Genomic DNA, 19004 nt, shown 5'->3' with positions numbered 1-19004 from the left:
ATGTGATTTGCCCGTGCGACTAAGGAAAGCCACGGAAGCCAGGCATATGTCAGGGTGTTCCTGAATGGAGGCCTAGAAGCCATTACATGAAACTGTGAAGTTGAAGTCTGGATTCCCTCCGAGACCCCAAGATGTTGGAGATGCCAGAGCTATGGGATATCTGCCCAGGAAAGCTGCTAACAGGGAGTGGATCCAGCCCAAGAGAAAGAAGTGTGTTGCAGTAAAGAAAGCTGAAAGGAGTTGGAGATCTGAAGAGTGTTTTGACATCAGACATGGAGATGCAGAGTTTGAAGTTTGCCCAGCTGGTTTTCATTCTTGGTTTGGTCCAGTATTTCCTCACTATGCTCCCTTCCCTACATTTTGGAATAGTAATGCATATCTTGTGCCATTATATGTTGGAAGTATGTAATATGTGTTGTAGGATATTTGATCACACTATGAACCTCGAATTGCATTATTTACTAGAAAAACCCGTTTCTAGTTGTGTGGTTCAGCCCTAGCACATACCTATAATCCAAGAGTTTTCTGCTTGAATATTGTAAACAGGATTAAATAAAGTCAACCATAGGTCAAGAGGTGGAGCAAGAAACCAGTTGGCAGGCAGTGAACATAGGATGATTAAGAAAAAAAACAGAGAGAGTAAGAGGGAGTCAGGAGAACAGATAGATACATAGGAAGTAGAAGGGAGGGACATTGAGTTGGGAGAGTTCAGTATGAGACGGTTTAGGAGAAGGAGGCTTTGGGGATGTCAGCTGAGGAGGAAGGTTAGCTGGGTGCTTTATCTGTCTCTCTAAGCTGGCAGGCTTTGACTCTAGCATCTGGCTCCCAAGTCTTTACTGAAAAAAAATCGAACAATTGAGATTTTTGTTAAAAAACAATTGGTACCCAACATGAGGCACAACCACACTAATGAGAAACCACACCAGCTGCAGACAAACTGAGAGGCCATAAGATTTGGTAAGACATCTGGGAAGTACTCAAGGAGAGAGTTAAATAACATTAAAAGGAAAAATCTTTCCCACATTAAGGGTGAGAAATACCATAAGACAGGGTGTTAGGACCCTGTATAGTGCTACTTTAGATGGCTTGAAAACAGAAGCAGAAAATGAAAAGATAAATGACTTAACTGAGATTGAGATAATACCAATTATAATTACTATCAGTCTAGTACTTCATATTTTATCCTTAATAGCCATGATGGGTTTTGTGCCAAATATGAAAAGTGGCTTAATAATTGTTCCAAATATGAAAAGTGGACTGATAAAATAAAAGACTTATAAATGATAGGGCTTGAGAGATGGCTCAGAGGTTAAGAGCACTGACTGCCCTTCCAAAGGACCTGGGTTCAATTCTCAGCACCCACATGGCAGCTCACAACTGTAACTCCAGTTCCAGAGGACCTGAAACCCTCACACAGACATACATGCAGGCAAAAACCAATGCACATAAAAATAAAAATACTTATAAATGAAAATAAGAAAAATACTGAGAGACAGAGGAATTTAGACAAGAACCTACTGTACCACCGCATGATGAAACTGTAGAAGGGTGCTGCCCAAGGTTGTTTATGGTGATTTTTTTTTTTTTTTTTTTTTTTTTTTGGTGGGGGGGGGGTTTCGAGACAGGGTTTCTCTGTGTAGCTTTGCGCCTTTCCTGGAGCTCACTTGGTAGACCAGGCTGGCCTCGAACTCACAGAGATCCTCCTGGCTCTGCCTCCCGAGTGCTGGAATTAAAGGCGTGCGCCACCACCGCCCGGCTTTATGGTGATATTTTATTTGTGCTGAAATGTGATTTTATTTGTATGTTAATAAATAAAGTTGCCTGGAGATCAGAGGTCAAAGTGAGCCATAAGCTGAGTCAGGTGGTGGTAGCACATGCCCTTAATCCGATCACATGGCAGGCAGAGTCTCTGTGTGGTCAAGGACACAGCCAAGTGTGGTGACACGAACCTTTAATCCCAGTACCAACCATAGAGACCTGGAGGTCTGTATAGACAGGCAGTGACGAGGAAGTCATGTGGTTGGGTTTAGAGCCAATGAGAAGGCAGAACAGAAAGGCAATAAAAAGACAAGTCAGACAGGAAGCTCTCTCTCGGGGGAAGCTACTGCTGATGGTAAGCTAAAGTTAGCTGTGGCTATTGCTCTGATCTCTTTGGCTATTTCCTCTGTATTTGGCTCTGTGTTTCTTATTTACTAAGACTGTTTAGAATTTCATCTACAGTTGTTAGAAAACCAAACTTAGTTTATCCAGTTACTATACAGGAACTACCAGCAGACATCAGGTACCCCCAAGGTCATTAAGAAATAAAATGGAATCCTATAGAAATGTTAGATTTGAGGAGATTTAAGAAAGCAGTCATTTCATATGGTATGCATTAACCCTATGTGAAGCAGATATTAAATTCATGGACAACTCAGAACAGAATTATCCCCCAAGACTGGAAAGATCTGGCAACAGCAATATTGGAAGCTGGTCCTCAGTTACAATGGCAAACATGATGAAAAGAGGAACCTAGGGTCATAGAACAATGAAATAGGGCTAGAGGTATTAGTATTTTCCAAGATCAGTTTCTAAGTGAAGGCCAATATGCTGAGTTACAAAGGCAGCTTGAATTTGATAATCACACCTTGGTGCTACGCCATTTAGCAGCTTTAAATGCTTGGGACAAGGTTAAAGAATTAGGAAAGAGATCTTAGGAAGTATGTCACTGTGGGGGTGAGCTTTGAGGTCTCATGTATGCCCAAGGCATGCCCAGTGCCTCAGATCACTTCCTGTTGCCTACAAGACACAGGACTCTCAGCTACAGCACTATGTCTGCCTGCACTCTGCCATGTCCCACCATGAGGATAATGAACTGAACCTTTGAACTGTAAGCCAGCCATCCCAATTAAATGTTTTCCTTTACAAGAGTTGCCATGGAAATGGTATCTCTTCACAGCAATAGAAACCCTAAAACAGCATCCTTACCAAGAAGTTACAAGTACCATTTCATTCTAATGAATAAAAGTCTTTCTATAACCAAACACAATGGGTTCACATCTTTCTGAGTGCAAAGCCAAAATAGGTACAGCCAGGACATAAAAGAGTAGAGAAAAAGTTATTACCTACAACAGGCAAAGAGATTATGGGAGTCACCGTCAAAGCAATATCTTTCTCAAACAAAGAGACCTTGTGGATTTTAGTCACAGGGGACTATAGATACTCACATAGGGGTTGGCCCATTCCTTAATGTGCTCAGTTAAGAACATATTGCTGGGGCTAGAGAGATGGCTCAGCAGTCAAGAGTACTTGCTGTTCTTCCAGGGGAACTGAGGCAGCTCACAACTACCTGTAACTGCAGCTTCAAGGAATCCAATATCCTCTTTTGGCCTAGAGCTCAGTGGCTAAGAGTGTTTGTTGCTCTTCCAAAGGACCCAAGTTCAGTTCCAAGAAACCCACCCCAGAGCACATAGCTGCCTGTAACTCCAGCTTCAGAATATCCAATGTCCTCTTCTGGCCTCCTCTGGCACCCACACTTCTATGTATATACCTACCTACCTACCTACACACACATACACATACACAATTAAAATTAAATCTTGCCAGCAATGGTAGCACACATCTTAAATACCAGTATCCAGGACACAGGAGGCAGAGGCAGGTGGATCTCTGAGAGTTTGAGGTCAGTCTGTATCTATGTAGTGAGTTCCAGGCCAGCCAGGACTACATAGTCAAACCCTGTATTAGAAAATAAAATACTGCCAGGCAGTGGTGGTGCACACCTTTAATTCCAGCACTTAGGAGGCAGAGGCAGGCAGACCTCTATGAGCTCAAGGCCAGTATGGTCTACTGAGTGCGCTCCAGGATAGTCAAGGCTACATAGAGAAACCCTGTCTCGAAAAAACAAAAAATATATAACAATAAAAATATATACTTAAAAAAATAGGTAATCTTATTGGTTAGATAGATTAGCCAAAATAAGACAATCTGAACTTTAACAATGATGATCACAGTAATCAACTAAAGCCCAGAAAATATGCTTGCATCTATCATAATTTTTTTTAACAAAAGAAAAAAAAATGCCTCCAGTAGATCAGGAACCAGGGCTGGGAATGTAGCTCAGAGGTACAGTGCCTCATTAGAATGTGTAAGATTCTGGGTTTGATTCCTAATATTGCAAAATAACTAATTGGTTAAAAAAAAAAAAAAAAATCAACTCATTATTGTGAAAATTAATAAATAAAATCAAGCTCTATCCTGACTTTCCCATAGGAAGTATATCAAAGCATGCTTGTAACCCCAGCACATAAGGTAGAGGCAAAAAGATCAGAAGTTTAAGGTCATTCTTGATACATAGTGAGTTCAAGGCCAGCAGGGACTACATGAGACCCTGTCTTGAAAAAAAAGAAAGTTGGCTGGGCAGTGGTATCACATACCTTTAATCCCAGCACTTGGGAGGTAATGTTTTTCTGTCAGTTTAACACTTGAATCTTAATCTACTGATATTTTAACTACATCTGTGGCCCTAAGGCCTCGTATCAGCTCTGCCACCAAATGTAGTTTTTAACTAAGTCTCTATTGTTCTATTTACCAATAAAAACTTGGGAGTCAGATGTTGGTGTGAAAACCTGCTAGCTCAGAGTGGCTAAGAAGCAACCAGCAGACCTTCCTTTTTGGCAGCTGTCCCAAACCAAAAAGACTGCAAAACTCCAAGTCCCTCCCTACTCCTTCCTGTGTGTCTCTATGGCTGAGTCCTGTCAACTAGTTGCTGGCTCTGCCCCCTGATTCAAGGTTGATTTTATTAATACAGTCTCCTGGGTTTCACAGTACAGTCAAATATCCCACAACAGCAGAGTCCAGCCTGGTCTCAGAGCTAGGTCTAGGACAGCCAGGAATACACAGAAAAACCCTGTCTCAGAAAACCAAAACCAAAACAAAAACATACAAAAAAACAAAAAAAAAAAAAAAAGGAAGAATGAAAGAAAGTTAATCTCATGATAGGTCTTTATTACAAGCATCCTTTAATTTTCCTTTAGTTAGCAAGGAACCACTCCACCTCTCAACTGACAAGCTGTCAAACCCTTTGTGCCTAGCTGCCTTGAGTAGGGAGTTACTCCTCATCTTCTTTGAAGACCACCTGAACTATCTTCAGGGCAGTCAAGCTATTATGAGTAGTCCAGTCACTCTGAAGAAACTATTCCATTGCAAAGACCATGACAACACTATAACCACCAAATGCTGCCAAAGCTTCAACCCCTGCTTCTGGAGGCCTTTCTAAAATCACAACACCCTCAGAAGGTTATTCAAGACTGCACTCCAGGCAAGAGGAGCTTGGCCAACTCTAGATGACTCTGACTAGCCCGCAGCTATTCTCACTCAGGATAATTGCAAAGAAGCCGTGGTTGGTGCAACATATGGCTTATGAATGGTTCCTAATCGAGGATTATGGTTGGTGCACATATGGCTTATGAATGGTTCCTAATTGAGGATTATGGTTGGTGCACATATGGCTTATGAATGGTTCCTAATCAAGGATTATGGTTGGTGCACATATAAGGTTGTGATCCGACAGATCTAGAAATAGTGCAGCAGCTGTGGGCTATGACTGGTCTCTTAGTTTCTTTTTCTGTTTCTATGATAAAATACTCTGACAAAAGCAACTTAGGGGGCCAACAAGATGGCTCAGCGAGTTAAGGCACTTGAGGCCAAGCCTGACAACTTGAGTCCATGAACCCAGAACACATATGGTAGAAGGAAAGAACCAACTTGTTCAACCAAGTTGTCCTCTGATCTCCCTCCACATGTGCAGTCGCATGAAAAAGTAAGCACGTGTATCATAAACAAGTAAATATTTTTATCTGGTTTTTAAAATTTTTTTGTTTTGTGCCTTTTGAGACAGAGTCTTACTATCTAGCCCTGGCCTGCCTCTGCCTCCTGAGCCTGGGATTAAAGGTGTGTAACACTTTCGATATGTTTTTAAAAGCAATTTGTCAATGGGCATGACAGTGTACACCTTTAATCCCAGCACTTGGGAAGCAGAGGCAGGCAGAGTTTGAGGCTAGCCTGGTCTGCTTAGCAAGTTCTAGGCCAGCTAAGGATACACAGTGAGACCATTTCTCAAAAAAATAAGAGAGAGAGGGGTTATTTTTACCCATAGTTCAAGGTATAATCCATTATGGCAGGAATTCAAAAGGCAGAAGAAGCTTAAAGCAGCTGGTCCCATGGAATCCATAATCAGAAAATAGGACTGAATGCAAACATGCTACTCAGTTCCCTTCCTCCACTTGTATGATGCAGTATTCTACCCAGGGAGTGATGCCACCCAGCTCGGGTGGGCTTCCCACCACAATTAACGTAATTAAGATAATTCCCCACAGGCGTACCAGAAGCCAGTCTCCCAAGTGATTCTAGATTCTGCCAAGTTAACAGCACTAACCATCAAAACTGGTAAAATTACAGTCCATATCCAAACAAGACAGACTCATCTTCCAGCTACATAAACAAGCCATTTTCCACCATTTCCAGGTTAGTCAGGAGGCTTCTCTCCTACGAGCTAACATCGCCCCGAAGCCTCATGTTGCAATATTAAGCTCAATAAAGTCTTTTTCTCAAATGATTTTTTGCCTTCTTGTAGACTTTAATCATAGGAAGACCTGATTAAACTGGCTGCACAAAGATGAGACAAAATCTCCAAGCTTCTAGCTCTGGCTGAGACAGCTGAAAAGTTTCTGAAAGCTGCCAAGAGCTAAGACAACAGGAGTCAGTGAAAAATTCCACTGAGCCACTGCAAGCCAAGAACATGATACCAGAACTACCACACAAGAAAGCAGCCGAAGAGTTCCAGAGAAGAAGCAAGAGCAGAAAGAGCAAGATACAAAAACCACAAAAGACAATGGTGTATTATAAAAGCAAGAGTGTCAAAGTCAAGAGACTATGAAGAACTGAAGGCAGGAGCTGAGGCTATGAGGACTTCAAGGTCCAGGTACTGGGAGTGTTCAAGAGCACAGGTTAAGAGCCACAGCTCAAGAGCTATAATGGTAGCTGTTTAGTGTTGGGATTCTGAGGCTTTGAAAGCTTGGAGCCCTAAGCCTCTAGTCCTCAAGGCTTAGAGTCCAGGGCTCAAACTCAAGGCTATCAACACTGAGGAAACTGCTTCTTACCTATCCAAGGTTTCTATATAAGCAAAAGAGCTCCCATCCAGCCACTTGAGACAGGTTTGCCAAATCATAACAGCAAAAAAAAAAAAAAAAAAAAAAAAAACAGAACAAAAAAAATGTTAAAGCAATACTAACCAAAAGAAAGCTAGCATATAACCAGACTGCCTGAGGATTCTGTCACACAACCAGGGAATACTAATCCCTCTGTGCTTTGATTTCTTCATAGAAGAAGGGGAGGAGGTGGAGGAGGAGGAAAGGAAGCTTACAAAAGTCTTGCAGAGATTAGAAGACTAGATACACGAAGAACATTGAGTAGTGCTCACTCATCACAGCAGGACAGAGTCGATGTCTATTGAACTTCATTGAACTTCAGTTTTCTTACTGACTTTCAACTATGAATATTGCTTGGCAGAATTATCAGGTAGTCAAAAGAAAAAAATAAAAAAACATGTAACTTATCATCTAGCACAATATCCAATAAATTTTGTTTGCTATCTTCCTGAATGGGAAAAAAATCTAGAGTCATCCATTATACTAGCCATACCTCAGTCATAGTGATTCCTCTTGCAGTTTACACCTGGTCATCCAAGTTGATCTCAATAAAATGGTCACCCAGTGAGTCACATGTCCGAAACTGGATCTTGATCTGCATTTCAAAAAGATACAAGCCTTAAAATATTCAGCCTGTCACTAAAAATGATCCTATGTTATTAACAAAGCAGGTATCCATGGTACAGACAGCCATGGAACCAAAGCCTAAAAACACCGCAAAACCAAGAATGGTGCAAAGTCCTTCATCAAATTCCTCCCCTTTTGTTTTTCTCTTAGCCTTCCTCCCACTGCTTTGTTGAAACATGTGCTGGATATCCAAATCTATCATTCTGATTCGTGGCTTCAAGTGTAGTTATTCTTACTTGCCAGTGTACTGAGAACACCAAGCAGGAAGTGCAGCACTTCTGCACCTGTGATCAAGCTTTCCCCCAGTATTCTGAGTTCTGTAACTGTTCTTAGTCACACTGAAATCTGTAAGCGTTCTCAGGAGAACATTTCAAATTACTACCACAAATTAACCAAAGCCTTGAAAGTATTACCTATTAATACAAATATGCCAATAATTTACAGTAGTCTTTTCCCCACCTCAGCTATTAACAGGACACAGATTTGAAACCCTGAAATCTCAGAAAGAAAGACTCATCCTAGGACCAAGGCTAGGCTACACAGTATAAGACCTTATCCCAAGAAGAAAAAGAAGCCAGGCATGGCAGCAGACACCTTTAATCCCAGCACACAGGAGGCAGAGGCAAGTGGATCTCTGTGAGTTCAAGGCCAGCCTGGGCTACACAGTGAGTTTCAGGACAGACAGGGCTTATAGAGAGAGACCCTGTCTCAAAAAAAAAAAAAAAAAAAAAAAGAAAAAGAAAAAGAAAAGAAAAGAAAAGGAGGGCTAGAAGAATAGCCCAGTGGCTAAGAGCATGTACTCTCATCCAGAGGACCAGAATTCAATTCCCTGCGCCCTTATCACGTGGCTCACAATCACCTGTAACTCCAGCTCCAGGAGATCCAACTCCTCTGTTCTCCATGGGCATCTGCACATATGCACACACACATAATCAAAAATAATACAAATTTTTAGTGGGTTATGGTGGTTCACGCCTTTAATCCTAGTACTCACAAGGCAAATCCTGGTGGGCTTCTGTGAATTTGAGGCCAAACTGGTCTACAAAGTGAATTCCAGGCTACATGGTGAGACCTTGTCTCAAGAGGAAGAAAAAGATGGAAGGGGGGAAAGAAAGGAGGAAAGAAAAAAAGAAAGGGGGTGGAGGAAGAGAAGAGAGAAAAAGAATAAAGATAAAGGAAAAAGAAAAACGAGGGGGAAAAAAAACCGAAAAACTGGAGGTACATATCTGTTTTTTGAGACAGGGCCTTACTATTCAGCCATGGCTGACATGGAACTAAGAAGCCTAGACTAGTTTTGAATTCAAGAATCCACTGTTCTCAGCCTCCCAAGCACTGGGATTACAAGTATGAGTCATCATGTGGGGGAAAAGTATATATTTTGGCACAGTTCATGCTTTCCAACAGTTGATGAAATTGCCCTGTAGGCATTTGGGGATCTGTTAAAATACAGCATACATTAAAAATTTATAGCCAGGCAGTGGTTGTGCACACTTGGGAGGCAGAAGCAGGCAGATCTGGGGAATTTGAGGCCAGCCTGGCCTAGAAAGCTAGTTCCAAGACAGGCAAGGCTACATAAAGAAACCCTGTCTCAAAAAAACTTTACACACACACACACACACACACACACACACACACACACACACAATTAGCTGAGTATGGTGGCGTTTAGCAGTAATCCCAGCATTTCAGATCGAAGTAGGAGAATCAGGAGTTCAAGCCTGGGCCGCATTGAGACCTTGCACAAAAATTAAAGAGAAAATAACTCTATTCAATAATACTGCAACTTGCTTTTTACTGTTCTGAAATTTAAAAGGGAGTTAGGCCTGGAGATCATCTCAGTCAGATCATTCCATCCCAGATGACAAGAAAGGCCAGAATTGGCCTGTCCTGGGCTGAGGCAAAAACCGCCTGCTACCCTGCCTCATCAACACAGCAAGCAGCATGAAGTCTCATCAAATTCCTTTCCCAAGGGAAGTTGGGGGAGCAGGTGTATTGAACAATAGAGTAAAAAAAAAAAAAAAAAAGTCCAATAAACGCAGAAGGTTGAAACCAACGCCTGCAGCGCTGAAAGGTATGATTACAAATAAGGGGGCAGGCTAGAGAGACAGCCAGTGGGTAAAGGCGCTTGCCGCAAGAAAGCTTGAGACACAATCCCCAGGATCCACAGAAACCGAATTCTGTAATCGCAGCACTCCCGTGGCCAGATGGAAGGAGGATTTAACTGCAGCTCTCCTCCCTAGTCCCGGGTAGGACGCAGAAAAACAAAAGACCTTGTCCCAAACAAGGTGGAAGGCAAGGACCTACACCTGAGGGTGTCCTCTGTCCTCTACGCCCGAGTCGTGGCGGGAACACACAAATTGGCTTGTGTGGATGGTAATGGGAATCCGGATTAGGCTTTGTGGTATCTTTCACATTAGTCAACGTGGACTCTACATAAAGGCGGAGTTCCCCCTGAATTTGTAATGCGTCTGACAGGAAGGAGGGGTGCTCACCTACCCTTGCTCGGCGGTCTCGCACTGTGCTCCAAATCGCTACCACCTGACAGCGCGGCAAAGCGAGCGGGAGCGAATCAGCCCCGAGGACCTCCAACTAACCCCAAACCCAGCCGGTGCTACGGACCAGTCTAAGCTCCAGTTCCTGCCTCCCCTACTCGGTCGCTCACCTCATTCACTCGGATAGGAGCCGGGGCTCGGGGGCTGAGTGGGAAGCGAGCTGCACCAAGTGTCCGGCCGGCTCCGGTAGGGTGGTCTACGCTCACCCCTGCCCGCGCGGTTCCCAGCTCGCACCTAGCAGCCGGGGCGACTCCGCCCCGGGGACCCTGGCTGGTCAGTGAGACGTTCGGCACTCCGGAGAGGACACCTTTGGGCGTGCTCTTGAGAAGGGACCCCCGCGACGCCCTCGGCGACCCCAAGCGCCACTCACCTCAGCCGCCGCCTGCAGCTTGCAGCGCGCCCGCCCCGCGGCCTGGGCCCCGCCTCCGCGACCGTTAGCGCAGCCCAGGCTGACCAATCGAGCCGAAGCAGTCGATGGCCTCCCAGGGGAGCAGGAGACCCAACCAGGAGCGCCAGGGAGGCGGGGTCCGCGCCGCGCTCTATTATTGGCTCCGCCCATGGAGGCGTGGCTTCCCACCCACACAGTCTTGCTGCGGCGGGTCCTTAGCTCAGACACTCCCAGGACGCACCTTCAGGTCGAGACTCTGTTACCAAGGTGGAGTCTGGTTTTGATCCGCGAGAAGCTAGAAATACACAAAGCAGTCGCAAGCGAAAGTGAGGCCGGGGCTGCCTCGCCGTCACTGGATGCTTGCGCTAGCTACAGCTCCCTCTCAAGCCAGATCTGCGAGCTTTTACCGGGAACCATCTGAACGCTTGACTCTCCAGACCTGGCTAAGAACGGTGTATATATAAGCTGGCATTTGGGGGACCCCAGTCAACGTTTCTTTATGCATTTCATCTTCTCCTTGAACATTTTTAAATGTCTATGAAGCACTGAGTTGCCCGGCTGAAGATGCTCAGTCTAGTTAGGGAGGTGGACTCCTGTTAGACTCTGATAAGCCTGTTTAGTAAAGGGTTTGCGTCTTCAAGAGAGGAAAGGAGGATTACGTAAGGCCAGGGAGGCACAACCCTTGCTTCAAGTTTGAACCGCTGAAAAGCTTTGAAAACTTGATCTGCGGGCCTCCAGGTTAATTAAATCAAAATCTCTGGAATGGGAGACCCACGTGTCCAGAGTTTGTAAGGTTCCCCCAAGTGATTCTAATGTGTAGCCGGGAGGGAGAAGTGCCCATTGAGATGTAATTAAGACTGATTCTAAACCTTGTGGGGAACAGTAACTGGGGATGTAACTCAGTAGGTGGAATGCCTAGAGTGCACCAATCTTTGGGTTTGATCCTCAACACTGCCTAAGACAGGCATGGTAGCACATGCTTGTAATCCAAGAATTTAGGAGGAAGAGGCAGGAGAACAAGAGTTCAAGGTCATCCCTGGCTACATAGCAAAAGTCAAGGCCACCGGGAGCTACACGAGGCCTTGTCTCAAAGAAAAAATAAAATTATGGTCCCTCTACACTATTTTCAAAAACTAATAGAGCTTTAGAAATCTAAAATATGTAAGGGAAAGTCCACCTTCCACCAACCTGAAGGAAGACCTCTCAAGTTTCAGGGCTCTATCATCATTGTTCTTGCACCTTGTAGCCACATGGTGTCGCTATTGACAACAGGCTTTTCCAAAAGGTCTGTGGCAATGCAAGTCCCATCAGGGCCTCCGTGGACCTAACACATCCACTAAGGTGACTCTCCAAGGGCACATCTCTTAGAGAATACTGCTCTCAAGCCAGGTGGAACCACTGTGAGTCTGAACTGTATCCGATCCCTGCAAACATGTCCCAACTGTCTTTATCCCGGCCTCCTCTCTTCCCCATCCCTTTCTATATCTGGGTAGTCACACTAACAAGGGCTGGCAGATTTTCATTTTCTACTCCCTAATACACTCTTATTGCTTTTCCAGAACAAGAGGGTGACTTTACTATTCTTCTGAGTCCAGCTGCTCTAACTGCATCTATAGGCAAAACATCCCTGGGTTATAATTATTTCTGATGCCAGGAATAGAAAACCCAGTTTAAACTGTCTTAAACAATAAAGCAATTGATTAGTTCACAAAACAGAAATCCCGGGGGCGTGGACTTTTAAGACTGGTTAATTCAGTGGTTCAATAGGTTTCAAAGGGTCCAGTTAGTCTCTGCTGTTGGAAACATGATAAATTCATACTAAAATGAGTTTCCAGCTGCCTATGAGGAACAACCAGAACCACACACTTCCTTTTCCCTCAGAAACTTCTCCAGTTTAGTTTTTGTTTGTTCTGTTGAGACAGATCTGTAGATACACCATGCCTCCTGATCAGTCAGTGCTTGGGAGATGTACAAGTGACAAAAGCCTGAGTTCCAGAGAGGAAGGGGGAGGGGCACCATAATTGTAAGTGGTTTCCAAAGTGGTGATGCTTCTTCCTTGAGTCCATAGCCAATATTGGGAGGGTAACAGTAAAAATAAAAAAAAAAAAATTTGAAATACCTGGGCATCTGATATGGTTATTTTCCTTTTATTTTATTCTCAATTTTTTTTTTAAACTACATTTGGAAAAATCAGCCAACTCATTCCAAAAGGAGGCTCCAGACAAAACATACCCTATTGTGATGGAAGTATTTCCAGCTTCTCTCTTAAGGCAGTAGTGTCCGTGAGCATGTGTTGGTGAGAGGCAGCTTCTAAAGATGAACAGCCCTTGGTTACCTCCCAAGAAACAAGGAAGCAATCTGAAACTCAGAACAAAGTCAAAAGCTCAAAAGCTCAGCCGCAACAAGAATGTTTCATGTTTAAGTTCAAGACCTTTCATGGTGCTTTGTTCAGACATGATTTCCTGCCATGTAGTCCTGGCAGGTAAGAAGTGACTGTTCTTCCCACAGCTGTCCTGCCTCTGTGGAACAGATACTAAACGCAGCACAGAAGATTCCTCAAATCCAGTATACCAGAAACTATGGGGAGAGGAAACACCTAGCTGAGGAGTCCCGGGTCACCTTGTCCAATTCCAGTGCAGATTTCAGTGTAACTTGGATGATGAGCCCCAAGCATTAAGCCCAAATTTTTCTGCAAGCACAGTATTTTTCTACAAATGTGTTCTCTTAACATAAACATTTCAAATCCCATGTGCCTAACTCCAAATATAAAGCCTGTAACTTCTGAAGGGCTTTGGGGTCCCTGTGTAAAATAGAATGAATATTATCACTGGGCTGCTGTGAGAACTAGAGGCACATAGCAAGAACTTCACAGATTGTTTTAGTCGTCTTATAAAGGATAGCTAGATTCCTTGAATTTTATGAGAAAATATTATCCTTCACTAAGCTGTGAGCTGTGACCCCAATAGGGTTTCCTGGTCCTCCCAACTCAAGAGTTGTTTCTCAGAGTTAAGGACTTGATTAAAAAGGAGTTCAGTAGAGGACAACTACGTATGGGGAGGGGGATCAGCCGCCCTTGTCCCAGCTCTGGAAACGTCCACTCTGTATACCACCACGCCTCTTCATTCTTCCAGGAATCATTTATTACAAACTCTAATCTATAAATAAAAACAAATAACGAAGAAGAGGCTGCAGTGGAGTCTTCCTCATTAGGACTCGCTCAGTGCAAGGTCAGGAGCAAAGCAGTGCTCTCTCAGCAGAATCTCTGTAGCACAATTTGCTGAGGAATTCAGTCATACCATCTTCAAGATCTATTAACCTAATCAATAGACTGTTTCCTCTGGTCAGCTGTCTTCTCTCCCAGACTTTACTTACTTAGCACCTCTAAACTTTATCTGCCATATCAATCCCAATGTTGGGACAATCTTTCCATACATTATCATCATGCTGCAGAAATAAACTGGAAGATGGGACCCATTCCGATTCCTATAACAAACTCTTTGGCTAGATAATCTCTAAACCACAGAAATTGTTGCTTTGTTCTGGCTGAGAAGTCCCAGACCAAAGTGCTAGAAGATTGAGAGTCAAGAGAGGGCTTGTTTTGCCTGTTTCAAAGACGGTGCCTTCTTCCTGCATCCATATGAAACCAAATTCTTCACACCTCACTTGTTTTACCTACTTAATTGCAGACTAAACCCTCTAGACTTAACCTACTTCATGTTTCTGGTTGCATGCTTTTAACTGGTTTTAAAAATCACCAATTTCACGGGGCAGTGGTGGCACAGGCCTTTAATCCCAGCACTCAGGAGGCAGAGCCAGACGGATCTCTGTGAGTTCGAGGCCAACCTGGTCTATAGAGCGAGATCCAGGAAAGGCACAAAGCTTCACAGAGAAACCCTGTGTCGAAAAAACAAAAAGAAAGAAAGAAATAAATAATCACCAATTTCAGAGCTGACATTTGGGTCTTTGTAATTGTTCAAGTTTGATCACGAACATTGTACTTGTTAAAGTTTGATCATGAAGGCCTAAACCACCAATTACTTCCTAGCCCTTAATCTCTTTTCTCCATGCTCCAGTCTATAAATATTCCTAAACCCTGTCTTCTCTGTGATGGTTATAATCTTCACTGTCACTTTGACTGGACTGAGAAATGCCTAGAGAATTAGTGAAGCAACTCTCAGTGTGATGATGTTTCCAGAGTAGATCATGAGGACTCTGACCTAATAAGTGGGATAATCCCCCAATGATTCACAGTATATCATGGTTTTATCAGTAGGGGATGGAAAATAAGAAATGGAGCCTACTTGGAGGATGTAGGCCACTGGGAGCATGTGTCTCTAGTCTGTCATAATGTGAGCTGCCTGCTCTGCTTCCTGGGGACCGAGGTGTAAAGTGCTCCATCCACCACACTGACCTTGCCATGGCACCCTGGCACCTCTGGAATCCGGAGCCAAAGTCAGCAGCTCCCTCCTGTAAGTTGTTTGCTTCACTTTGGTCACTAACACACTCAAGGAAGCAGATGTAAAATTTGCCCTCTCATTTTCATACGCTTCTAGAATCGTCTCTGACAAAACTCATCTCAGTGATGGGCATATTTTGAGCCAGGCAGAACAGGACCTGGCTCCAAAACATACGCCCAGTGGAAGAGGCAAAAGGAACCTGTGACATCTTTTATAAAGACACTAATCCCATTCATGAAAGCAGAGTCCTCATGACCTAATCACCTCCTAAAGGCCACACCTCTTAATACTTGTGTTGGAAGTCAGGTTTCAACATGCAAATTTTGAAACGACACCAGCATTAACCAGCATTAAGATGACCAGAGCCCTCAAATCTGCTAGGCCCTCAGAAGCCCCCAGTCCCTTCAAATATGTCTATTCTGTTGTTGGGCCTACTGTCTGGGGACCATTCATTACTTTTATAAGGTGGCTGTGCTGGCAATTTTTTTTTAATTAACAGACATACAAAAAAAGCTCAAAATATGCCAAAAACATCTTCAGAATGCCCTACTCTCCTACAGTAATATTTTGGGGGTGGTATGTCCTGAGCTCTAATACTATCCAAGCCTATTCTTCATTCAGATGTAATCCTAGCACTGGGGAGGCTAAGGTGGGATGAAGAGTCTGAGCCAGCCCAAGTTAACAGTGAACTGCAAGTCAGAATGGATGACACAGCAAGACTCGATTTTTTAAAAAATAAGGTTGGCTAGGCATGGTGGCCAACGCCTATAGCCTATATATGTGTGTGTGTGTGTGTGTGTGTGTGTGTGTGTGTGTGTGTATGTATAATTTTATTTTTATGTGCATTTGTGTTTTTGCCATGGATGTCGGGGTCCCCTGAAACTGGAGTTACAGACAGGTGTGAGCTGCCATGTGGGTGCTGGGAATTGAACTCGGGTCCTCTAGAAGAGCAGTCAGTGCTCTTAACCCCTGAGCCATCTCTCCAGCCACCAAGACTCGATTTTTTAAATTAAAAATAGATAAATAAAAGACATTAGAAAAACAACTTACCTGATACAGTGGAAGTTCAGAGAAGGGATAAAAAGATGTGTCGGGGCAGAGGGAAGGGCATTTGGGAACGCATCTAGCAACAAGCAACCTGCCTGCATTCTTACCGATGGGAATAAAGAGAAGGCAAGGGCTAGTTCACACAGAGGTGTGGGCACAAAATCCACCTTAAGTAGTCTGGGCTTTTAAAGAAATGAAGAATGAGCTCTAGAGAATTGCAAGTTTGAGGTCTGTCTGGGTTATAGAGTTAGTTCAAACCCAATCTGGGCGATTTATGAGACAGCGAACATCGGCCCGATCCCCAGTACCACGATGGGGAGGGGGGGAAAAGGAGGGGAGGGGATGCCAGGAGTTTTTGAGAACCAATGTCACGAAGGTAAATCTTTACCTTCCTCGGGCTTCAGAGCAGCACGGGGCCTGGAGTTTTGCCCACCAACTTCACCCCAGCAACGGAGCCAGGCACCCTGTGAAGACCGCCCTTAGCAACGTTTGTTGTTGGGGATTGCTCACAGGGTGGGACTTGGTGATGTCTGGGGTCCAGGCTGTGAGGAAAGCTTGTGCAGAGAATAAAGCATTAGATTAGGCAGTCACACCGGTAGGGTCAAGTACACAGGACGGCAAGTGGCAGCCTGAACTGTTCCACGCGCAAGTTTCCAGAGCTTCCAGTCCCCAAGCTTGCTGCAGGAGCAAGGCTTTGCCGTCTGAGGAATCAGACCCAACACGCTGCTTTGCAAAGTGATCCATAGGCCACAAATGCACAGGTGAGGCCACAGCCCAGATTGCAGGCCAGAGGACAGCTTGAAGCCATCCATCTATGGTGGCCATGCCCACACCTCTGTATCATCTGACCCTGGGGCCAGGCAACTTGCCTCCCTGTGGTTTTATGAGTTACCCTATCAAGAGACTCCAGCAGTGGGCATTAAGGCTTTGACCATCCCTCCCCACAGCCCCATCCTCACCCCATCCATTAACATTTCTGAAGGTCCCCTTCCTTTTCCTAATTAGTCTCTGCTTTCATGCCTTATGTTTTGGTCTGTTTTGCTTTGGGTTTTTGTTTGTTTTAATTTAGATTCAACATGTAACGTCTGTCTTTCTGGGTGTAGTTTCTCTCCCTCAGCCTCTGGTTTTTGTTTTTGTTTTTTTGTTTTGTTTTTTTTTCCAGTCCTATCCATTGTCTGGTAACAGCATAATTTCATTCTTCTTCATGGATAAATAATACTCCACTGTGTTTATGTAGACTTCATTTTCTTTATCCATTTACACGTTGATGGGCACGTAGGCTTATTCCATATAGTGACTATTGTACCAAGTGCTCAAATAAACATGGGTGTATAGGTATGTCTAGCATATGCTGAGTTGATTCCTTCAGGTATATAATTGGTCCTATAGCTAGATAGTTTTGGGGGATTTTGTTTTGCTGTTGTTTATTTTTTGGGGGCACCTCCATACTCTATACTTATTTCCATGGTGGCTGCATTACCTTACCTTCCCAATAACAGTTCCTTTACCAGTATTTATTGTTAGTTCCCTCTCTCTCCTCCTCCCCCCTTCTTCCTCCCTTCCTTCTCTCTCTCCCTCTCTTTTTCTCCCTCTTTCAGATAGTCTCAGTCTGTAACCTGCCTGGCCAGCACTAGACATAAAGATGTTCACCACCATGCCTGGCCCTATTAAACACTTTTTAGATCTTGTCTTTTGATAATTGTCTACCTTTCCCCTTTATTGATTGGATTATTTGGTCTTTTAGATTTTTCTATTGAAAACCTAATATATTCTGGATATTAATCCTCTTTTGGGTGAAATTCTGGTAGATATTCTCCCCTGGTCTATATGCTGCCTCTTTCCCTTGCTACATCATATGCTGTGCAGAGCTTTTAATATCACAAAGTCCCATTTATCAATTCTTTTTAAAAATTTGTTTAGATTATTTTATGTGTGTGAATATTTTGCCTGTATATATGTGCATGCCTGGTGCCCACAGAAGTCAGAAGAGGGCATCAGATGGTTTTGAACCACAATGTGGGTGCTGGGTATCAAATATTAAGAGCAGCAAGTGCTCTTAACTGCCTTCTGAGTGATGGGATTTCAGGCACGCTTGACATAGGTCTTCTTTCTTGAGTTCATCAATGACCCACTACATATTCAAGACTGGTACTCGTGGTAGCCAGATGTGTTATCTCATGCCTGTAGTCCCAGCATGTGGAGACTGAGTCGGGAGAAATGCTGCATGTTAAGTTCTCGGGCAGACTGGGCTACAGAGAAGACTTTGTCTCCAAAAAGAGTGTATATTGCTCTTGCCTTGCTGCTTATTCCTAGTTTTACTTCATTGTGATCTAATAGAATAAAAAGAAATTACTTTGATTCTGTTGTATTTGTTAAGATTTGTGGCCTAGAAAATGGTGTTTTAAAGAAATTCTATGAGCTACTGAGAAGAAAATGTATTCCACATATGTTAAAGAAATATCTACAGATGTTTCTAAAGTTCATTTGATCTATGGTGCCTTTTAACTCTGAAGCTTCATGCTTTTTAGTCTGGATGATCTCTCTACTGATGAGAGTTGGGTTGATTAAAGTCACCCACTGTTATTATATCTGTGCCTATATGTTCCCTTTATACTAATAAGGGTGAAGAGATGCCCCACCCGTTAAGAACACTTGCTACATAACCATCAGGACCAGAGTTCTGATCCCCAAACCCAGGTAACAAACCAGACATCTAGCCCATGCCTTTAACCCTAGCTCAGACAGG

At 43.7% G+C, this 19004-nt stretch overlaps 2 protein-coding genes across 13 annotated transcripts in view; one reads left to right on the top strand and one right to left on the bottom strand.

Moving 5' to 3' along the window:
• Cep70 (centrosomal protein 70) overlaps positions 1 to 16727 on the bottom strand; it is a 69159-nt gene extending 52432 nt beyond the window's left edge. For 2 of the 8 annotated variants that reach the window (XM_059268427.1, XM_059268430.1), the window contains exons 1-2: positions 16647 to 16727; positions 7681 to 7782 (exon numbers count right to left, since the gene is read on the bottom strand). In XM_059268427.1, the coding sequence (XP_059124410.1) occupies positions 7681 to 7689 (9 nt within the window). In that variant the 5' untranslated portion in view covers positions 7690 to 7782; positions 16647 to 16727. Of the gene's footprint in view, positions 1 to 7680; positions 7783 to 10476; positions 10604 to 10736; positions 10870 to 12986; positions 13119 to 16646 lie in introns of those variants that run through there. The other 6 variants (XM_059268424.1, XM_059268429.1, XM_059268425.1 and 3 more) reach the window with 5 other exon arrangements.
• The window catches only part of LOC131915305 (fas apoptotic inhibitory molecule 1-like), an 88156-nt gene that overhangs the window by 57161 nt on the left and 11991 nt on the right, over positions 1 to 19004 (top strand). Inside the window, exons 1-2 of one of the 5 annotated variants that reach the window (XM_059268434.1) lie at positions 16807 to 17019; positions 18880 to 18955. The exons of 2 other annotated variants lie outside the window; for them this stretch is intronic. Coding sequence is in view for 2 of the 3 variants with exons in the window: in XM_059268437.1 (XP_059124420.1) it covers positions 17012 to 17019 (8 nt within the window). In the remaining variant the exon portion in view is untranslated. Of the gene's footprint in view, positions 1 to 16806; positions 17020 to 18879; positions 18956 to 19004 lie in introns of those variants that run through there. 2 more of the 5 variants (XM_059268437.1, XM_059268432.1) reach the window with 2 other exon arrangements.

This window comes from Peromyscus eremicus, chromosome 7 (assembly GCF_949786415.1).
Source record: "Peromyscus eremicus chromosome 7, PerEre_H2_v1, whole genome shotgun sequence".
Taxonomy (NCBI): Eukaryota; Metazoa; Chordata; class Mammalia; order Rodentia; family Cricetidae; genus Peromyscus; species Peromyscus eremicus.
Note: the sequence above shows the minus strand (reverse complement) of the source record. Positions and strands in the feature narration are given on the sequence as shown.